Source organism: Rattus norvegicus, chromosome 3 (genome assembly GCF_021556685.1).
Source record: "Rattus norvegicus strain SHRSP/BbbUtx chromosome 3, alternate assembly SHRSP_T2T, whole genome shotgun sequence".
Lineage (NCBI taxonomy): Eukaryota > Metazoa > Chordata > Mammalia > Rodentia > Muridae > Rattus > Rattus norvegicus.
Window position 1 is genome coordinate 74,223,785 of NC_141536.1, and position 23,318 is coordinate 74,247,102.

The 23,318-nt window shown below is 39.5% G+C and overlaps 1 protein-coding gene across 1 annotated transcript; it reads right to left on the reverse strand.

Annotated features, from left to right (window-relative positions):
• Window positions 1-16,568: 16,568 nt before the first annotated feature.
• On the reverse strand, window positions 16,569-17,504 carry Olr673 (olfactory receptor 673). Its single transcript, NM_001000351.1, is given in 1 exon segment — window positions 16,569-17,504. A coding segment is annotated over 1 exon segment (936 nt).
• Between the last annotated feature and the right edge of the window lie 5,814 nt (window positions 17,505-23,318).

Genomic DNA, 23,318 nt, shown 5'->3' on the forward strand with positions numbered 1-23,318 from the left:
GACCCTGTCAGAGTACGTGTGACCTTTTGGAGTAGATGTGTCACTATGGGTGTGGTCTTTTTGACCCTTATCCTAGCTGCCTGTAATTCAGTATTCTGCTAGCAGCCTTCAGATGAAGATGTAGAACTCTCAGCTTCTCCTGCACCATGCGGGATGCTACCATGTTCCCACCTGATGATAATGGACTAAATCTGAAATTGTGAGCCAGCACCAATTAAATGTTGTTCTTATAAGAGTTGCCTTGGCCTGACACCCCCCCAGTCCCCAGTGTAGGAGCAATGTCAGGGTGGGGAGGTGGGAAGGGGTGGGTGGATGGGTGTGGAAACACCCTCATAGAAGAAGGGAGACGGGGAAAGAGATAGGGGGTTTATGGACAGGAAACTGGGAAAGGGGATAACATTTGAAATATAAATAAATTTTAAAAGTCCACTTAAAAAAGTTTCCTTGGTCCTGGTGTCTGTTCATAGTTGTAAACCCCTTGCTAAGACAATCCAGAAGACAGAATTTCATAGTACCCATCCTAATTTTTCATATTTTACAATGTTGCTATCATCTCTTATAAGACATTTATTGGTTCTAGAAACAGATGTCAGTGATGATCTTTATACAGCCATACACTCTCTATACTTGGCCGAGTTAGGTGTCTCTCTATTTATTACTAAACACTACAAAAGGAAGCTTCTCTGACTGATGCTAAGACATGCTCTAGGTGATAGACATGGAGGCCATTGTGTTCTTTGAGCTATAAAAAAGCAGTTGATTCTTGGCAAAGTTCTGTGACTTTCTTCTTCTTAGGCTTAACAGTATTGTGAGGTTCAAGTTGAACCTCTTTCAGGACCTATTGAATGAGACTCATGGAAGCAGGGATCATTGTAATAGCATGAGGAGTTTAATTCCGACATGTCAGGGTCCTTCCTCTTTAAGGAGAGATGACCCTGAGCAGACTCTGACAGAGAGTTATGTACCTTGTAAACAATTGGGGCAGAATTCAAACAATTGGGGCAAAATTCAAACAATGGTAATGAGGCAGGGTACTATGCACATTTGGTGGAGGTAAACAACTTTCAGATCAGACTCAGTGTTCAGTTCAAGACTTTCCCAAAGTGGGTCAGTAGGAAGTCATAGGTAGTTTTGTGTGACAATTTGACCTGTAACTGTTCCAGGAACTAAACCAGCTTTTTTTCTTCCTGGAGAAGTCCTTGTGCTTGGAGGTTTGTGCTGGGGTTTTTCCCACTGGCCATAGATTGGCCCCACCTCTGGATCTTTCAGTTTTAACATGCTAAGTATTTGTTCCTCTCCTGGGTAACAGGCCTCAGATACAGTCTGTATGTGTTCAACTGAAAGTCCACTGGGGTGAGGAAGACTCCCACTCAAATCTCAAGATGATGCAACCCCCAAGAACTCACGAGAAACCCATCTTGATGTAATGAATAAGAGATGTATTTGAGGCACCAGAGCTCTGGGGGCAACATGTATCTCACACAGGAGACAGATGAGTCGACCCCGAGCCCAATTAGGGGAAGGGATTTATAGGGGAAATTACATAGGCAGTTGGCAACAGTCACACGAAGCAATTTCATTGGTTGGTTTACATTGGCACACATGATCTAACTTGGGCTCAGTTCAACTCTAGGCCACCCTGCTTCTGGGACAAGCTGACCCTAGTTCTTGGTTTTCTCAGGACTGTTGAGTCAGGCCTTATCGAGGCCAAATGGTTTGTGGTGACTATAGCCAGGCTCTATCCCCAAAACGTGTTATGTTATTCTTGCTGTGAGGTGCACTTGTCCTCTCAGCAGGGTCAGTGGGGGATAGTTTAAAATCTTTTTTCTTTCATTCCCCACTTCTGCTTGTGACTAGTTCTAATCTGAGAACTCAGGGCCTTTTTTTAAATTTTTTTTTCTTAAGGTCTTCTGAGGCATGATATTGTTGGCAAAGCATTAAAATCTGTACTGCACTAACTTTCTCTAATAAAGGCTATTAACTTATTAAAAATACAGGGTCCAAATGTCAAAAGTAACAAGAGAATAACTAAGGGTCCTAGGAGCATGGAAATTAGTCTCACATCCCCAAACAGAACAGTATAAACTTTCTAAGCACCCACAACACCAGATGGTAGCCTGGTCTCGGCCATCTTGGGGGCAAAAGTAGAACCTCAGTCTCCCCAATTGGCACCTTGTTCCTGGACTTCAGCATCAGAACTTGTCCCCAGGTGAAAATCTCTTTGGGACTTCTAGGGGCATACTCTGAGGATCTGTCAGGAATGTCCCAGGTGTCCAGCCCAGCTACCAACTTACAAAAGTCAGGGGTGAGAGTGGGCCACCATGTGTATGGTGGAGCCACCTTGGAGATGGACCATATTACCTCCCCGGCCTGGGAGGAAACTTGCCAAATCGGTTTCTGGGGGCTATGGGGATTATAAACGATTACAAATGAGATGAAGCTTAAGAGGATTAGCAGTCTTTTTTAACTTTTATTTATTTCTGAGAACATCTGGTGCTGTCTTTAAATGGGAGGCGTGGACTCATGCAGCAATCCCATCTACCTTAACAGCAGTGGGAGTGGCTAACAGTACTAGATAGGGTCCTTTCAAGTGAGGTTTTAAATTCTCAGCCTGGTGTCACTGGACCAGGACTGCTTCTCCCGCTGGGAACTGGTGAGGCGCCCTGGACTTCCCATCTTGTAGGCGCCCTTCACTTAGATATAAATTCCACTTTGGATGGTTTCTAAAGCCTTTCAATGAGCAAACAGGGTTTTAGGCAAAACCTCAGGGTAGGGGGCCCCGCTCAATTCAATGAAGGGGGGCTCCCATACATAATCTCATAAGGTGTTAGGCCAAAAGGATCAGGAGTGTTCCATACCTGGAACATAGAGTAGGGAAGGAGGATAGTCCCCCACCGGTCTCTAAAGCCAATTTTGTCAAGGTCTCCTTTAGAGTTCTATTTCTCTTTTTCTTTTTTCCCATTCAGAGAGATTTCTTTTTTTTTCCTTTTTTTCTTTATTAACTTGAGTATTTCTTATTTACATTTCGAATGTTGTTCCCTTTCCTGGTTTCTGGGCCAACATCCCCCTAACCCTTCCCCTCCCCTGGTATATGGGTGATCGCCTCCCCATCCTCCCCACATTACTACCCTCCCCCCAACAATCAGGTTCACTGGGGGGGTCAGTCTTAGCAGGACCAAGGACTTCCCCTTCCACTGGTGCTCTTACGAGGATATTCATTGCTACCTATGAGGTTAGAGTCCAGGGTCAGTTCATGTATGGTCTTAGGGTAGTGGCTTAGTACCTGGAAGCTCTGGTTGCTTGACATTGTTGTTCATATGGGGTCTTGAGCCCCTTCAATCTCTTCCAGTCCTTTCTCTGATTCCTTCAACGGGGATCCTATTTTCAGTTCAGTGGTTTGCTGCTGGCATTCGCCTCTGTATTTGCTGTGTTCTGGCTGTGTCTCTCAGGAGAGATCTACATCTGGTTCCTGTCGGCCTGCACTTCTTTGCTTCATCCATCTTGTCTAATTAGATGGCTGTATATGTATGGGCCACATGTGGGGCAGGCTCTGAACGGCTGTTCTTTCTGCCTCTGTTCTAAACTTTGCCTCCCTGTACCCTCCCAAGGTATTCTTGTTCCTCTTTTAAAGAAGGAGTCACATTTCGGTCATCCTTCTTGAGTTTCATGTGTTCTGTGTATCTAGGGTAATTCAAGCATTTGGGCTAATAGCCAGTTATCAATAAGTTCATACCATGTGTGTATTTCTGTGATGGGTTACCTCACTCAGGATGATCTTTTCCAGTTCCCTCCATTTGCCTATGAATTTCATAAAGTCATTGTTTTTGATAGCTGAGTAATATTCCATTGTGTAGATGTATCACATTTTCTGTATCCATTCCTCTGTTGAAGGGCATCTGGGTTCTTTCCAGCTTCTGACTATTATAAATAAGGCTGCTATGAACATAGTGTAGCACATGTCTTTTATATGTTGGGGCATCTTTTCGGTATATAGCCAAGAGAGGTATAGCTGGGTCCTCAGGTAGTTCAATGTTCAATTTTCTGAGGAACCTCCAGATTGATTTCCAGAATGGTTGTACCAGTCTGCAATCCCACCAACAATGGAGGAGTGTTCCTCTTTCTCCACATCCTCGCCAGCATTTGCTGTCACCTGAGTTTTTGATCTTAGCCATTCTCACTGGTGTGAGGTGAAATCTCAGTGTTGTTTTGATTTGCATTTCCCTTATGAGTAAAGATGTTGAACATTTCTTTACATGTTTCTCAGCCATTCGGCATTCCTCAGCTGTGAATTCTTTGTTTAGTTCTGAACCCCATTTTTTAATAGGGTTATTTGTCTCCCTGCTGTCTAACTCTGTTATATCTTTTGTATCTTTCTCTATAGCTACTACATGCTGTCAACTTATGTGCACAGACCCTGAACCACACTTTAACCTTACTTTTTCTGCCACTTACACTAACTCTTAGCAACTTAGCTTAACTCTTCAAGTTTCTGTAACTTTTTCTTTATATCTTTTTTTTTATCTTAGCCAGATTGGTGGGGCATTTTCCAGCCCCTTGGAGACCCACCCTAGGAGCCTGGCGGTAGACCTGGAGCACTCCCTACCTTCAGGGGTATTGAAGTCAACAGTCAGTAGTGAAGGTCTTCCATCCACGTCTGGAACATTCTTTTTGGCCTCTAGTAGGATTCTGTCTTTCTTCGGTGGTAAAGAAGACTAGTAACAGTTTTTAACAAGCATCTAGATGCCAAGTGGCTGACATAAGAATTGTAACCAGTTCACCTGGGACTTTCAGGACCACAGTAGCAGCCCTTTACCAAATTGTTTCACTGGGTTAAAGGCCCATGGAAAAGAAAACATTAATCCTGACCTTGGCCACAGTCAAAGCCTGAATTTTAAATTTTGACTGGCAAAACAAAGTTCTTCACAGTTTGTTGTAGATTCTTTTTGAAACTCTGTTCCCCAACCTGGGGCATTTTGACCACAGGGGCAGGAACTGGCTGCTGAGGGGATAGGATCAAAGGCACTCTCCATGTCAATGATGACTTAACAGGGAAGGTGACTTAGTGTCGGAGACTGACTCCTCTCCTGGAATAGAGCCAGCAGATAACGAAGGTTCCTTTGAAGAACTTCTCTTAATGAACGCTCTCCTTTTGTGAGCAAGTGTTGAAAGTCTGGCCACTGAAGACAACAATTGGAATGTTTTTCAGGGCCAAAAGTCTCAGAATAATCTAAAATAATCACAAACTCTGCACTATATTTTTGCTGTCAAAGTATCAGCCTTGGCCAGCCGCATCACCTTGAAACTCTTCTTACGCTGACTTAGCATGAGCTGTGCTGCTGCCCGAGCACAGCCTGCAGCTTGCCAGCAGGCCTGCATGCTTGCCACCCTCAGCCCCACACTTCCCTACTCTGTGTTGTCACTTCCTTGGAAGCTGTGAATGTTTAAGCAACAGGGAGAATTTTTCTTCAGGATTCAAGGTAAAGCTTTCAGGTTCTTGTTAATACCTGCTTCAGACAGGGTCACTAACTAACCTGGCGTCCTTCATACACAACTGTTAACAGCAGCTAAACTGGACAAGGGGAGCAAAAGGAGGGTTGTCTCTCCTTGGGGAGGAGGCTCAAGAGAGAAAGATAAAACTCCCTGGCAGAAAACAATTTTTCTCAAGCAAATTATCTTTAACTTCAAAGTTAAGCACCAAGAGGACCAAATAAAACTCTTTGATGGACTTCAGGGGGAATCACTATCCCTGAACTCAAGCAGTATTACAGAGCAATAGTGATAAAAACTGCATGGTATTGGTACAGAAACAGACAGATAGACCAATGGAATAGAATTGAAGACCCAGAAATGAACCCACACACCGATGGTCACTTGATTTTTGACAAAGGAGCCAGAACCATCCAATGGAAAAAAGATAGCATTTTCAGCAAATGGTGCTGGTTCAACTGGAGGGCAACATGTAGAAGAATGCAGATCGATCCATGCTTATCACCCTGTACAAAGCTTAAGTCCAAGTGGATCAAGGACCTCCACATCAAACCTGACACACTCAAACTAATAGAAGAAAAACTAGGGAAGCATCTGGAACACATGGGCACTGGAAAAAATTTCCTGAACAAAACACCAATGGCTTATGCTCTAAGATCAAGAATCGACAAATGGGATCTCATAAAACTGCAAAGCTTCTGTAAGGCAAAGGACACTGTGGTTAGGACAAAACGGCAACCAACAGATTGGGAAAAGATCTTTACCAATCCTACAACAGATAAAGGCCTTATATCCAAAATATACAAAGAACTCAAGAAGTTAGACCGCAGGGAAACAAATAACCCTATTAAAAAATGGGGTTCAGAGCTAAACAAAGAATTCACAGCTGAGGAATGCCGAATGGCTGAGAAACACCTAAAGGAATGTTCAACATCTTTAGTCATAAGGGAAATGCAAATCAAAACAACCCTGAAATTTTACCTCACACCAGTGAGAATGGCTAAGATCAAAAACTCAGGTGACAGCAGATGCTGGCGAGGATGTAGAGAAAGAGGAACACTCCTCCATTGTTGGTGGGATTGCAGACTGGTAAAACCATTCTGGAAATCAGTCTGGAGGTTCCTCAGAAAACTGGACATTGAACTGCCTGAGGATCCAGCTATACCTCTCTTGGGCATATACCAAAAAGATGCCTCAACATATAAAAGAGACACGTGCTCCACTATGTTCATCGCAGCCTTATTTATAATAGCCAGAAAATGGAAAGAACCCAGATGCCCTTCAACAGAGGAATGGATACAGAAAATGTGGTACATCTACACAATGGAATATTACTCAGCTATCAAAAACAACGAGTTTATGAAATTCGTAGGCAAATGGTTGGAACTGGAAAATATCATCCTGAGTGAGCTAACCCAATCACAGAAAGACATACATGGTATGCACTCATTGATAAGTGGCTATTAGCCCAAATGCTTGAATTACCCTAGATCCCTAGAACAAACGAAACTCAAGACGGATGATCAAAATGTGAATGCTTCACTCCTTCTTTAAATGAGGAAAAAGAATACCCTTGGCTGGGAAGGGAGAGGCAAAGATTAAAACAGAGACTGAAGGAACACCCATTCAGAGCCTGCCCCACATGTGGCCCATACATATACAGCCACCCAATTAGACAAGATGGATGAAGCAAAGAAGTGCAGACCGACAGGAGCCGGATGTAGATCTCTCCTGAGAGACACAGCCAGAATACAGCAAATACAGAGGCGAATGCCAGCAGCAAACCACTGAACTGAGAATAGGTCCCCCGTTGAAGGAATCAGAGAAAGAACTGGAAGAGCTTGAAGGGGCTCGAGACCCCAAAAGTACAACAATGCCAAGCAACCAGAGCTTCCAGGGACTAAGCCACTACCTAAAGACTATACATGGACTGACCCTGGACTCTGACCCCATAGGTAGCAATGAATATCCTAGTAAGAGCACCAGTGGAAGGGGAAGCCCTGGGTCCTGCTAAGACTGAACCCCCAGTGAACTAGTCTATGGGGGGAGGGCGGCAATGGGGGGAGGGTTGGGAGGGGAACACCCATAAGGAAGGGGAGGGGGGAGGGGGATGTTTGCCCGGAAACCGGGAAAGGGAATAACACTCGAAATGTATATAAGAAATACTCAAGTTAATAAAAAAACAAAAAAAAAACAAAAAAAAAACTCTTTGATGAACAAAACAAATAGTTCCGTGAGTAAGTTTTCAGTTATAAAGATCAGAGGAGGAGAAAGGCCAATACTAAAGTGCCTGCATCCTCTTGCCCAGACCCGGGGGAAGTCTATAAGCCCGCAAGGGAAAAACAAGAATAGGACCTGTAGAGGAGTCAGGCGTGAGTGCTCGCCGACTTCATGTCCCCTGGGCCAGATCAGAAGCATCTGCCTCCAGAGGGGCAGTGGATTCAGGAGGTTGGGTACACCATAAGTGAGCAAAGGCATGACTACTGTGGAGTCAGGCTCTGTGGGGCTCCGAGCCCTGCAGCTTCGGGTACCTGTAGCCGGACACCCACTCCCTGCTTCTTCCTGTGGAGCAGAGATTAGAGGCTGCTGCGGAGGAAATGGGGGATACGAGGGAGAAGTTAGCCATTCAGGAGGCTCCTCAATCTCAGAATAGATCTTAGGAGGAGCAGAGGGTACTGAAGATTTTGAACCAGGTCTTGCCAGACTGAGATGTAAGGTTGCTGATCAGGATGCGCTCCTGGTTTTTCCTGAAAAACAACAGCTTTAACTTCAAGAATCATAGTCAGGTCAAAAAAGCCCTCAAGGGGCCAGCCTACACCGAAAGTCGGCCACTCAGAGGTGCAGAAAGTCTGCCACTTTCCCTTCTTAACTTCAACTGATATATTATGTGCTCTGTCCCTAACTTCAGCCCAATGATCTAACATCAGGCTTGGGTCATTACTGTCTGTCTCATTATCACAACAACACAAAGAGACCACAATATCCAGACAACAACTGCCATGCCTAGCCCGTAGGCACCAGCCAAAGGCAATTTCAGACAGAAGAGGTCTTTGAAGTTTCTCTTCCAAGAGGAACACACTATCCTCTTCTACCCAATAGGAGACCACCAGGTGTCCCTGGCTCTCCTGTTGCCCTGAAGCATCCCCTAGGGCTGCAGACTTGTGGTCCTCCAGACACTTCTTTCTATTACAGCTTCTGAGCTTTATAGCTCCAGAAAGCAGCTGCGGAACCAAAGTGCTTTTCAGATACTAACCAGAACCAGAATAGAGACAGACACAGACAGCGACCACACACTCAGACACAATTGGGGATCCCCCTTACCTCCAAGAACGTCTTTGGAGTTGTGGGTGGTCGTGAAATCCCAGATGAGCCCCCAAAAGAAAGACCACCAGGTTGGGGAAGACCACCACTCAAATTTCAAGACTACACAACTCCCAAGAACTCACGAGAAACCCATCTTGATGTAATGAGCAAGAGGTGTATTTGAGGCACCAGAGCTCTGGGGACAACACGTATCTCACACAAGAGACAGAGGAGTTGACCCGGAGCCCAATTAGCAGAAAGGATTTATAGGGGAAATTACATAGGCAGTTGGCAACAGTCACACAAAGCAACTTCATCGGTTGGTTTACACTGGCACACATGATCTAACTTGGGCTCAGTTCAACTCTAGTCCACCCCGCTTCTGAGGCAAGATGCCCCTAGTTCTTGCTTTTCTCAGGACTGTTGAGTCAGGTCTTATCGAGTCCAGATGATTTGGGGTGGCTATAGCCAGGCTCTATCCCCAAAGCCTGTTATGTTATTCTTTGCCGTGAGGTACACTTGTCCTCTCAGCAGGGTCAGTGGGGGATAGTTTAAAATCTTTATTCTTTCACAACAACCTCCAAACATTAATGTCATCAATATACTAGTGGGTATGCATATCTTGTCTGATAAGTCAGTATTCAGGCATCAGGGTCCACATAGCTCCTAAGTGATTAAACTGTTTTGTGTGTGTGTGTGTGTGTGTGTGTGTGTGCGTTTTGCTTTTGTTTCATTTGGCTTAGTTTTCTGAATAGAGACTGTTTAACACTTTCTTGGACTTAATATACTAGCCAACAGAAAATAATGTTTTAAGAAATTCTTAACTGTAAGCCCTATAAAATTAATTAAAGTTTCATATTTCCCACTTATTGTGGCATAAAGTAAATATTCCTATTTCAAAAGGGAGAAAAGGCCATAAAAAATCATAGAACAAAGGCAGTAACAAAACTCAGTTAAAGAATTTACTAATCCTGATGATACATGTTCCTGTCATCTTGACTTGTGTTGAAAGAATTGAGATTAGTAAAATTTCTATAGTTTTAATATTTCAAATCTGCTGACCATCATAAGGCAAACCAGCTCAAAGAGTCATCTCTACCCTAAGAATGTTATTGTCTATATAACATGGCCTGAAATATCTGAATCCTAGTATTTTCATTGCCTATCAGGCTACACAGCTTTAAGAAATGGCTTATCTGTAGCACCCTGAATTTTCTGCAAATTGCTAAGATTCCATCCCAATCAGAAAATCAGAAGCAAGACTATGTAAATCTTGAAATCTTACATAATTCATTACTACAAATACAGTACCAAATGTACAATACTGCTAAAATTACCACTTCAAAATATAGTCAGAAGTCTTTGGTTCATAGTTTTATACACTTCTACATTCTCAAAAGGGGAGGCACTTTCTTTCCAAGGACAGAGAATTCCTCCAGATATATTCTCAGATGGTACTTTCTCCTTTCAAATAAGTTCACTTTTTCTCATTTTGGAGTCTTTTGTGGGTGGTGTCATACCTTAGGCTCATTTATTTTCTCATAGTTCAGAAAAGGATTTTTTTTCCTTTTTTTATTAGATATATTTCTGTATTTACATTTCAAATGTTATTCCCTTCCCTGGTTTCCTGTCCATAAGCCCCCATCCCCTCCCCCTCATCCATATGGATGTTTCCCACATCCACTCTCTCTTACCACTCCCATGACATTCCCCTGCCTGGGGGTCCAATCTTAGCAGGATCTAGGGCCTTCCCTTCCACAGGTGCCCCAACAAGGCTATTATTCTCTGCTACATATGCAGTTGGAGCCCTGGGTCAGTCTATGTATAGTCTTTTGGTAGTGGATAGTTTCTTTAAGTTCTGGTTCATTGGCATTGTTTTTCTTATGGTGTTGTAAGCTGTTTCAGCTCTTTCAATCCTTCCTCTAATTCCCCCAAAGGGGGTCCTGTTCTCAGTTCAGTGGTTTGGTGCTAGCATTCACCTCTGTATTTCATATGCTCTGGATGTGTCTCTCAGGAGAGATCTATATCCGGTCCCTTTCAGCATACACTTTTTATCTTCATTAATATTATCTGGTTTTGGTGGCTGTATATATAGTCTTGGCTATCCAGAAATGGATTTTTCTCTTTGGCAAATTACCCTCTTTTTAAGGATACCTCTCGCTATGTGAATTTTTTCTTACATGACAAAATTCACAATTTTAAAAGATAAAGAGTCTTTTTCTGTACACATAGTGTTTTTGTACACTCCATGAAGTTTATCCCTGTATTACTCAAATACTGAATTACCTGCCCTCATATTTTCATTCCTAACAGGACACTCCATTGTAATCCTAATGTCATGAATCTCCTGTACCAGGTTTGTGTAACCAATGCTTACCATTTATTCTTTGGCTTGTCAATAAAAGTTCATTAACCAATGGCTAGGCAGAAGAGAGACTAGAATGGGCATTCCACTAGTGATGTAGGGAGAGACATATGAGTAAGAGAAATTGAGACCCACGGAGAAGGAGAGGAGAAATCATGAAAGTTCAGCTAAAACACATAAAGCTCCAAATGTTAAGCAATTTGAGGATTTTGACTATGAGGTAGGGAGATTAGTTAAGAGGATTAAACTACTGATCAATGGCTGACCAGATTATGGTAAACCTTTAAATAAATCTTTGTCTCCTTGTGTCTTTATTGAGGAATTAGCTAAGATAAAAGAAAATCCATTGTTATTTTACTGTATATATTTATATTAAAATTTTGTTCTATTATTTTACTTGGCAAACTACATATTCAAAAAACAATTATCCCTATGTTTCTGCAGCTTTCATTGAAGACTATAATATGTGCAATAATATATAACCATGAAAGTGACTAAATATTCACTTGTCCTGAAATTTCCTCTGGAAAATTAACTAGTTCATTATCTTTAAACTCAACCTCACTCAAATACATAACCATGGGTAGACAGAAACAAGATTCTTGACAAATATATCAAACAAGATATAAATGCTCAATTTTAGTCTTCATATCCCTTGAATACATCAGAAGCCCTCTATATTTCTTTAAGCAGCTGGTCTTTCAAGCTTCTAACACAATGACTCAAAATATCCTTATCTTCAGAACACTTTGCTAGCTCACTGTACCAAACACTTCCCTATTTACCATATTACTTACTTTTCTTCTTCCTGAAACTAAAGTCAGATCAATAGATACTTAAAGTAGAATGCTTTGTTGTGGCTCACAGTTTGGGTATGGATGTATATAGGGCTTTGTGTGTGTAGGTGGGCAGTTATATCTTATCAAATTGATTAGAGGTTGTTGTGTTGTATGTTCTTTAATGTGGCAATTTGAGTTCAAGAGAGTATGTGGTGGCTAGTGACACTGGGCCTCCACAGAATTGGGATATATTTCTGGCATGGTGGCCAGAACTAGATGGGTAAAGAGATTGTTGCCAGGATCAGAGAGAGGCCATTGGCAGTGTGGGATGGAACAAAGAGGGTAAGAGGCTTTGCTGACTAAGATGAAGTTATCTACTAGATATCTTTGGACACTGTGGTGCTGGATCTTGTGGGGATAAAAGACAGCTTGTTTTTATAATTTTACAGCAACACATTAGCTCATCTGGCCTCTATTTCCATGTCTTTGTTTATCATTGAGAGAAGTAAGGGCAGAAATTCAAACAGAAACTTGGAAGTGGGGCGTGAAGCAGATACCGTGGAGAAACACTGCTTATGGGATTGTATGCCTGCTGAGTGTGATTACTCAGTGTGATTTCTCGTATACCTCAAGACCACTTTTTCAGGAATTGTACTACTTGGGTGGTGGAAACTGCTATACCAACTACCAATCAAGGAATTGGTACAGGCCGATATGATGGGACCACTTTCTAAATTAATGCTCCCTCTACTCTGACTGTAACTTGTGTTCAGTTGAAAAAAAAATCAAATACATTCTAAAGATAATTGAATTTTATTTAAAATATATTTCACTTCTTTACTAAGATTTAGTCTAAGATGTATTTTCAACCTATTTGAATAATGTTTATTCACTGATTTCTTTCATGGTTGATTTGTTGTTTATGTGTAGAAAATTTACTCTGTGTGTGTGTGTGTGTGTGTGTGTGTCTGTCTGTCTGTCTGTATTGTGTCCTGCTGAATGTCCAACTTTGCTGAATATTTTTACCAGGTGCAGAAAATTTGGGGGTATTTTTGTTTGTTTATTTGTTTGGTTTGGTTTTGGTTTTGATTTTAGGATGTGTGTGTGTGTGTGTGTGTGTGTGTGTGTGTGTGTGTGTGTGTGTCTAAAATCACATCATCTGAAAATAAGAACACTGTATCTGTGCCATGATATACACTTCCTGAAAGTAGCCCAAGGGTTGAAAACAGACTTAAACAAAACTTCCCACAAATGTTGGGAAAGCATGTTCATACAAATTAATAACATATGCATGCAGTTTTTGAATACTTTTCCGTATAATCTGGAATCATTAAACATACTTTTCCTTGTAAAAATATGGTAAAGTTTGTTATAAAGAATGTCTTATCCCTGTCCCACACCACATTTTTCTGCTTTTCTATATACAGAGAGCAAGCCCCTTTCTTAGGCCCAGGAACCAGACACAGAGGAGACTGGCACAGACTTGGAACTGAAATATGCACAACATTCCAAACAGAAAAAAAGGACAGACAGATCAGACACATAGGACACACATCAGACACGCCAGTCATCACAGACTATACACAGGCAGGAAAAAATTGGAGAAACAGAAATAAATTTTGGGCTCACTCTTTGTCGAACTAATCCAAGAAAGATTATTTTTGTCTCTGTTCCTTAATATATCTACACATTTTGATACCTCCTCTGTGGTTCCTTTAATCTTTAACTGATATACGAAAACTGAGTTCTATACATTTTTTTCCAAATGGTAGGTAATTCTGATGTGTCTTCTGTAGTTCCATGTATATTGTGCTGGCAGTTAAAATCAATAAGAAACAAACACTATTAATATTCAGCATTTTTTACCATAAAATTCAGTTGCTAGTTAGTGTTGTTGATTCTGAACAGAAAAAAATTTAACTGTAAGTTAATTTCACATAAATTCCTCCTGATAATGAACCAAAATGTAACCATGAAGTGACATAAAAATCCTCCACTGATAAGTTTAAAATTGAATTATTACTTGCACATACAAAGTTATCAATATTATAATCTCATATTACATTAAAATCAATTAACATCTTAGAAATTATCTTCATACCTACTTATGTTGGCAAATATACATTATGTCGTTATCTTTGCCCTCCTGTTCCTGTGAAATTAATGCCCACAAGCTTTTAGTGTTGTACTGGAATAGGAAGTCTACATTGGTATTTCTCTACAATAAATCCCAGAGCTCACTAGAGTGGGATAGTCACATCATCCAAGATAAATTCTAGCTGTTCTCATGCATTTAATCTGTCAAGAAATTGAGGAAACAACTCATATTTTCTAGCAGACATGAACAGACTACCTACAGGCCCAGATGATGGAGCAAATGTAGAGGTCAGATTCTAAGTTCTCTCTCTGCATTTATAGGTTATAAGGTCTCAGTGTGTTACTTAGAAACCTGTCAGCCTTATTTGTGATAGCCAGAAGCTGGAAACAACCCAGATGTCCCACAACAGAGGAATTGATAGAGAAAATGTGGTTCATTTACACAATGGAATACTACTCACTTATTAAGAATGAGAACAGATAAATGCATGGAGTTAGAAAATATCATCATGAGACAGGTAGCTCAGACCCAAAAGAACATGCACAGTATGCTGTCACTAATACGTGGATATTAGCCAATAATAATAATAATAATAATAATAATAATAATAATACAGAATACACAAGATACCGTCTACAGAACTCAAAAAGGTTAACACGCTTAAGGGCCCAAGTGAGGACACCTCAGTCTCACTTGGAAGGGTGAAAAAAGCAACCACAAGAGGGAGGAAAGAACTTGGGATGGACAGGGGTGGAGAAAGAGGGGAACATGATCCAGTTTGGGGTAGAGAAAAGGATTGAAGACCTGAGGGTCAGCAGAAAAAATGGAAACAGGAGACCTCTGGAGGAAGGAGGTTGGGAGGACCCTCCAGAATGTGCCAGAAACCTGGGAGGTGATAGATCCTCAGGACTCAAAGGGGGACTATAGATGAAATGCTTTACAGTGGGGAGAGAAACCTTGTTGAACCCACCTCCAACAGAAAGATAGGGCATCAAGTGAGGAACGGGTTTGACATCCCACAGTCAAAACTATGACCCATAATAGTTCCTGTCTGAAAGAACTGCAGAGACGGAAATGGAAAAGAGTCTGAGGAAAAGAAGGTGCAGCGAAAGGCCCAAAGTGGGATCCAGCTCAAGGGGAGGCCCCAAGACCTGACACTATTAGTGAGGCTATGGTGCACTCACAAAAGGCTACCATCATTACTGCCCTCCAAAAGACCAACTAGCAGCTGAGTCCGTTGCATATAGTGTACCCAACCAATGAACAAAATCTGCTGACTGCTGTGGTTGAATTAGGGAAAAGCTGGAGGAAGCTGTAGGAGGACCAGCAGTCTCAATTAACCTGGACCGCCCTAGATCTCTCAGACACTTGATCACCAACCAGGCAGTATACACCAGCTGATATGAAGCCCCAACCCATGTACAGCAGAGGGCTCCTGGGTCTGTGTTCAGTCAGAGAAGATGCATCTAACACTCAAGAGACTGGAGGTCCCAGAGAGTTTAGAGGCCTAGTGGGGTGTGTGGGATCAGGCCATCCTCTTGGAGATAGAAGGCAGGAAGGAGATATGGAATGTGGAACAGTCGGAGGGTAGACCTTGTGGGGAATAAAAGCTGGAGTGTAATGATAAATAAATAAATTATTAAGAACAAAAAAGAAGGAGAATGAAAAAGAAACCTGTTTGTCAGGACCAAGGGCCTATCATCCAGTTGATGAAACCAGGAAAGGGGATAACATCTGAAATGTAAATAAATAAAATACACAAGATAAAAAAGGAAAAAGAAAACCTATTTCTCTTAGAATGACTTTTCTATATTTCTTGTCCAAATACACATTTATTTTGTCAAGCAAATTTTAAATATAGCATAGTTACTAAAAGAAAGCATTCAAATAGTTAAAACATTTAAAATATGCAATAAAGTAATGATAAGATAAAATTGAACTGCCTTTAATTTTACACAACAATGAGGACCCAATTCAGCATGAAACTATGAACCCAGAAACATTTAACTTTTCACTATTAAGGTATAAATTATTTTATTTCTTCATTAAAAAATTAAGGTATTAAGGTATAAATTATTTTATTTCTTCATTAAAAAATCACTACTTTATTTGTCCAATAAAATACGAAATTATTTTCCTTGTATTTAAAGGTGTACTTTGTTTGCTTACATGTAACTTTATTATACATGCTAGTTTACATGGTGTCTGTGTCTATGAACATGCAGGCCAACCTAATAGAAACCATTGATTATGAGCATTTATGTCATTCTATATCTTAGTTTCTTGCATTAGAGAAGGTGAACTTATTTTCTTGAGGCAAGACTCCATTGAAGCTTTCACTCACTGTTTGTCAACTATATGTGTGGTGAAGAAAAACCCTGGGATCTGCAAATGTTCTATACATCAGTACTAGATAAATTGGGCTTTCGTGCTTAGATTCTGACATGAGTAGTGAAAAACAAAACTCACGTACTCATTTTGACATAGCTGGTATTCTTTCCCATTGATTTGTATCCCCAACAGTATAAAAGCTATACTAATATCTAACAAAAACCACTATTAGCCTCTTCCACATTTTCCTGATGGCATTTATCATTTCCTTATTCCTGAAAGTGTAAACCATAGGATTGAGCAATGGTGTAAGGACATTGACAAATAAAAGTGTGTCCTTCTCAAAGGAGAATGCAGATGTATCCCGTGCATATATTAAGATGCATGGAACAAGGAACAAAACCACAACAGTAATGTGGGCTCCACAGGTAGAAAGAGCTTTCCGTCGACCTTCATAACTGTGGGCTCTCAGAGTGAACAAAATGACACCATAGGAAACAAGCAACATGGAGAAGATTATGATGCAGATAGCACCACTGTTTGCAAATACCAAAATGACAAATATGTGTGTGTCAGTGCAGGCAAGTTTCAGCAATGGAAACAAATCACATGTATAATGATCAATGATATTGGGTCCACATAAAGGCAGCTGCAATGTGAATATAATTTGTATGATAGAGTGTAAGAAGCCCCCTGCCCAGGATATTGCTACCAAAATGCTGCAGAGCCTCCGGGTAAGGATGGAAGAATAATGCAAAGGCTTGCAGATAGCCACGGAGCGGTCATAGGCCATGGCTGCCAGGACAATCATTTCTGTTCCTGAGAAGAAATGGACTGAAAACAGTTGTGTCATACACCAGCCAAAGGAAATGGTCTTCTTCTCGTGTAAGAAGTCTACAATCATCTTGGGTGTAACTGTAGAAGAGACACATAGATCCAGAAAGGACAGGAATGCCAAGAAGAAGTACATGGGACAGCTCAACAGTGCAGGGCTGTACATGATGGTCACCACAATAATCATGTTGCCCCCTACAGTTGCCAGATAGACCAATAAAAGTACAAAAAACAGTATTTTTTCAACTTTTGGGTTCTGAGAAAGTCCCAAGATTACGAACTCAGTAACAGAACTCTGATTTTGCATAATTCTAAAGAAGACAATCAAAGTAAATTGTCATCTCAGAAATCTTCATTTATAAAAAAACGCTTCATATATATATATATGTAATATTTCCATCAACAAAAAATATCCTATACAAAAAGATATGTTTGCATTGAGGATTCTATCATAATTTAAATTAAAATGTTAGAAAAGTGGAGGGCATAGTTACATAACATGAATTGATTGCAAAGTAAGTTTTTGTACATTTTAAATAAGCTATGTATTAAATTTTAATTATGCACATATCCACTATATGAATGGAGCAAAATAGTATGACTTTGCATCATCAGCTTTTGTAAATCACTTTGGCTTCCCTGAAGTAAATATTAAATACATTTAAAAACTATCACCTAGATGTGAATAACTCAAGGCCAGGGTTGAGTATCTTGCAGTGACTTGTTTGAATATTGCCCTATACAGCAAAAGAAGAAAAGGCAAACTATGTTTGGGAACACCCAAAAATCCTGACTACATTTTAAATTTGTTTAAAAGTAAGAAATATATTGTAACCTCAGATAAATTTTTTGGCACAAAAGAAAATTCTGTAGAACGTCTCTAGCACTATACACAATATATTTGATTAATGAGTTAAAATTTTACTTTTATTGCCCTTTATTTATGACCATACCTTTATGAAAACAATCTTGTTGTCATCAAATCTAAGAAAGAAATAATTTAAAAAAAAATAGGTCTTCTGTGTTTTCACACTCTTCATCAACAGGTCATTTCATTTTTACTATTTAGTCTGATGTTCCAGTCTAAATATAAGAGAAAAGAATCAAGGAATAATTATCCTGGGATTTTAGAAGACATAATTTCCAACAACCATGAGATCTTCTGGAATCAACTTGATGAACAGTGAAATTATTATTTTTATTTTTTATTAGATATATTTCTTTACTTATATTTCAAGTGTTATTCCACTTCCCGGTTTCCTCTCCATAAGCCCCCGTCCCCTCCCTCCCCTCCCCCCTCCCCCTCCCCCATGGGTATTCCCCCCATACAACCCCCTTACTGCCCCCAATATTCACCTGCACTGGGGGTCCAACCTTGGCTTGACTAAGGACCAAGGGCTTCCCCTTTCACTGATGGCCCAACAAGGCTATTCTCTGCTACATATGCAGTTGGAGCCCTGGGTCAGTCCATGTATAGTCTTTCATTAGTGGTTTAGTACCTGGAAGCTCTGGTTGGTTGGCATTATTGTTCTTATGGGGTTGCAAGCTCCTTCAACTCTTTCAATACTTCCTCTAATTCTCCCCAATGTGGTCCAAAAAGTGAGATTATTAACCTTACTTACAATAGCACTAATAGTTGTTCTTTGTAATCTCCTCCAACTTAACACAAAATCATCGTCTTACCTTCTTCCTATGTGAATGAGAGATCTTGACAAAGGCAATGGTAAATGATAAAGCATCAGAAGGTGATGGGCCAAAACCTCACATATGAAATTTTGTGATAACACATAACTGAAAAAAGGAAATTATTTATTCAATTAATTTTATAGTCCTGAGACATACTTATGATATTTATGCTATGTTAATATGTTAAGCAAGTATTTAAAGGGCACATCTTTGGAAATATGCATTTAAAAATATGTGTTAGAAATAATATAGTAGTATCAAGAAAAGTTGTGGTATTATTATTAATGGCAGATGGTTTTACTGGCAAAACCTTCAATACATTAAGATGGAGAAGTTGAATCAGTGCCCACTTGGATTTTTCACTCTTATGTTCCAGCATATTTTATAGAGGAACATACATGCACAATGTATAAAGAGAAACATATACATCAAGCCAGCCACAAACCCTATATCTACAATGGTATAATTAAAATATCTGAAATGAGAGTGTAGTATACTTATGGTTTATGATTTTACTTTTGAGGAATCAGAATATGTGCTGAAACCTAATAGTTTCCCTAAGAGTTCAAAGGAAGAATGGTGATGCTTTGACAAATTTAAGTGGACATAATTAAATCCGAAGCCTTCATACGTGAGTTGTCTCAAACTTTCTTAACTTGCATTCATTCTGTATAGTATGTAGTAGTGTGTATTTCTAATAGAAACTACTAGAACTAGAATATATCATATTCAATTTCCATACATATTAAAGGTGTAATGTTCGTTCTGTTTTTCATGTTCTTATAGCAGCGTTATTTATACAGCCTCAAATCATTCTTTCTTTTTTTTTTGGTTCTTTTTTTCGGAGCTGGGGACCGAACCCAGGGCCTTGTGCTTCCTAGGTAAGCGCTCTACCACTGAGCTAAATCCCCAGCTCCCATTCTATCTTTCAAGGCAAGCTTCAGAACTGCGAGTTACATGAGTACATGTTCAGATAATCAAACTATAGTCAGAGACATAATAGAAGTATAAGTTTGTGTTGGATTTCTTAATTTTTGGATTTTAGTAAGAAGGTGAAAATTTGGTATGTTTAATTTCATTAAACTTTTTTTTAAAAAAGGAAAGCTTGAAAAATCCAATGAAATGGCCAAATAGGTGGAAGAAGACTGTAGTATTTCAGGTTATTTGAGCCCTGTGAACACTCAAACAATTGTTTGTCATAAAATGCTAGTCCATGATCTCTTTATGTAATATTTTATTCAGTAGAATGCTGATTTTGGTCATAATAGCTATACGAAGATAAGTAATTTGAGCATCAGCATCTATGAAGTTCTCAAAAAAAATCCTCAAATATTGTGAAGTTTAAAGGGCTATTATGTTGTTATACACAGTAGACTGCTTAAAATACCCACATGCTAAATTACCATGTCACAAATGTAAAAAAACACTTATAAAAATACATATATATCCCAGTGAACTAGATTGTTGGGGGTAGGGCGGCAATGGGGGGAGGATGGGGAGGGGAACACCCATAACAGAGGGGAGGGGGAGGGATTAGGGGGATGTTTGCCCGGAAACCGGGAAAGGGAATAACACTCGAAATGTAAATAAGAAATACTCAAGTTAATAAAAAAAAAACATACATAGGTAATATTCTTACACTTTGCTTCACCAATTATCACTTCTGTGAAAAATCTGGTGATAAACCTCTGCTTAGCCTTAACAATAATTCTCTATTGTTTGCAACTCTTCCTTCCACATTTGAAAGGCAGCAGGAGTGAAACTCTGGAATGGGATGTTACCTGTGTTACTTTAGTTCTCTGTTCATCCTGATTGTTGAACAAAACATAAAAGAAGAATCTGAATATTTCCTACTTCACTATATCGGGTAGTTAAAAAGGTTTCTCAGAAACATCATGAATCTGTAAGATTAATTCTTAATTCCCCAAGGTTTGTAATTTCTCTGGTCCCATGAGAATCCATGATAAAACCTTGAGCAACTTTTCACTTACTGCAAAGTTCATAATATTTCCACCCCCATCTAAAGTTTTATTGTGTGTTTTTATAGTTTGGAGAAGATTTTTTATGAAAATAATTCCATAAACTCCATTTTCAGAGAGAGTACACTGTTTCATTCTTTAATGGATGTAGGACAATGTCTTTACACAGAATTTAAGGGAAAAAAGTCTTGTGTCGAAAGGAATCTATCAATTCATCTGTAAGGAAACTAATCATAGTATTGTTGAACACTGTTAGAAAACTTCTCAGTAGAAAAATATATATAAATATACATGAGGTGTATGATATTAGAAGCATATGTTTTATCTTTAAAAAATTTTTATACTGTTCTTTCACATATTTTTCACAGTTTTGTGTACTTGTACTATGTCTTATGATCACACTGGCCATCAGAATCTCATCGTGTTCCACCCATCATATCCTCTTTTCACATGACCCCTACTATATTCATATCTCTTTAACCGACGAATGAATTTATTCAGGGTAGATTGTATGTGCATATATGGACCTAATTTCTGTACCATGAGCACTTAACCTGTTGTGTCATAGATGAAGAAAATACTACACAATTTGCATACAACTTGAATTGTTGATACTTCTCAAAAAGAAATAGGGAATCATGAGACCATATTAAATCAGTGACGGTATATTGCAAAGCCTAAACTTAATCTTATCGTAAGTTTTTGTCTACTGTTTGTTAATGACTACGATGTCCATTCCATCTATTTCAGACAACATGTTGTAGCATACCCTTCCATAGTCTAGGAGTAAATAGACTATAGAATATAGTATACTTGCATGAAAATGTTGCAATTGTATGCCAGAGGCACTAAGGTAAAGGCACATGGGTAGAGATGGTGGGAGATAACACATGAGGTATAAGAAGAGGGCAAGGAAGAACAGAATTTAGAATGACTAGATTTTACCTAAATGTTTTAAATTCCAAAATGACAACAAAAAAGAAAAGGAGGAGGAAGGTAAACAAGGAGTGGAAAAGGTGAAAAAAGAAGAAAAAAGAAGAACAAGAAGAAACAAGAAGAATTGGAAGAAGGAGAAGGAGGACGAAAGTAAGAGGGGAGGAGGAGAAGTCAAGAATAAAATACAATCAAGGTAGACAAGGAGGAAATGGATAGAAATAGAAAATATCATCCTGAGTGATGATACACAATCACACACACAAAAACCACAACACAACACAACAAAACAAAACAACAACAACAACAACTCATGGTATGTGCTCACTGATAAGTGGATATTAACTACCAAATCTAGGCAATATTGCTAATGCCAAGAAGTGCATGTTGACCGGAGTCTAATATAGCTGTCTCCTGAGAGGCTCAGCCAGTATGTGATAAATACAGAAGTAAATGCTCGCAACCAACAATTGAACAACTGAACTGTGAATAGGGTCCCCATTGGAGGAGAAAGGATTGAAAGAGCAGAAGGTATTTGCAACCCCATAAGAACAACAATACCAACCAACCAAAGCTCCTAGGGACTAAACCACCATCCAAAGAGTACACAGAGACAGACTCATGGCTCCAGATGCATATGTAGCAGAGGATGACCCTGTTGGAAGGAGAAGCCCTTGGTCCTGCCATGGCTGGACCATCCAGTGTAGAGGAATGTAAGGGTGAGTAGGCAGGAAGTTGTGGGTAGTTTGGTGGGGAACAGTCTCATAGAAGTAGGGGAAGGAAGAATGTGATAGGGGGTTCATGGACAGGAAACCAGGAGAGGGGATAACCTTTGAAAAGTAAATAAAAAATTAGCCAATATAAAATATTCTAATTAAACAGTCATGTACATGTATGTTTATATAATTGTATTTTGTAGACCCCTCTTTTAAACTTTATTGTTGTCTATAATATTGTTTATATTTAAGTTTATGATTTGTCAGGGAATGTGGACATCTGGATATTCTAACTATCAGGATTCCTAACAGGAAATCTAAGGTCCTTGTGTTTTCTTGTCTCTGCCTTTACCTTTACTGACTGTCAGAGGATGTTATCCATCTTTAAAATCCTATCAACTTTACAATGTCTAAGTCAATGGAGCATTTGACTTTGTCAAAAAAAAACCTGTCATATATCATAGTATAAGAATTATGTCTAACTATTTGAAAAAAATTCACACTGATTTACATTGGGATAGGACAGTTTGCAATTCAATATCAAGGATGGAGGTTTCCCTTTTCCAATAATTGCACCCCAACATCTGTTGATTATTTTGTTGGTATCAAAGGAGTTCTGATTTAAACTTGTCTGACTGGCAGAGATGATAAACATTTTTAAAAATATATTTCTTCGGAACTTTTTTCTTTCTTTTTAGTTTATTTGGGTTTTTGGCTCTTTGGAGATCTGTTGTTGTTGATGCTGCTGTTGTTGTGGTGGTTGTTGTTCTTTATGTAATCTGCATATTAATATCCTGTAATGTCTAT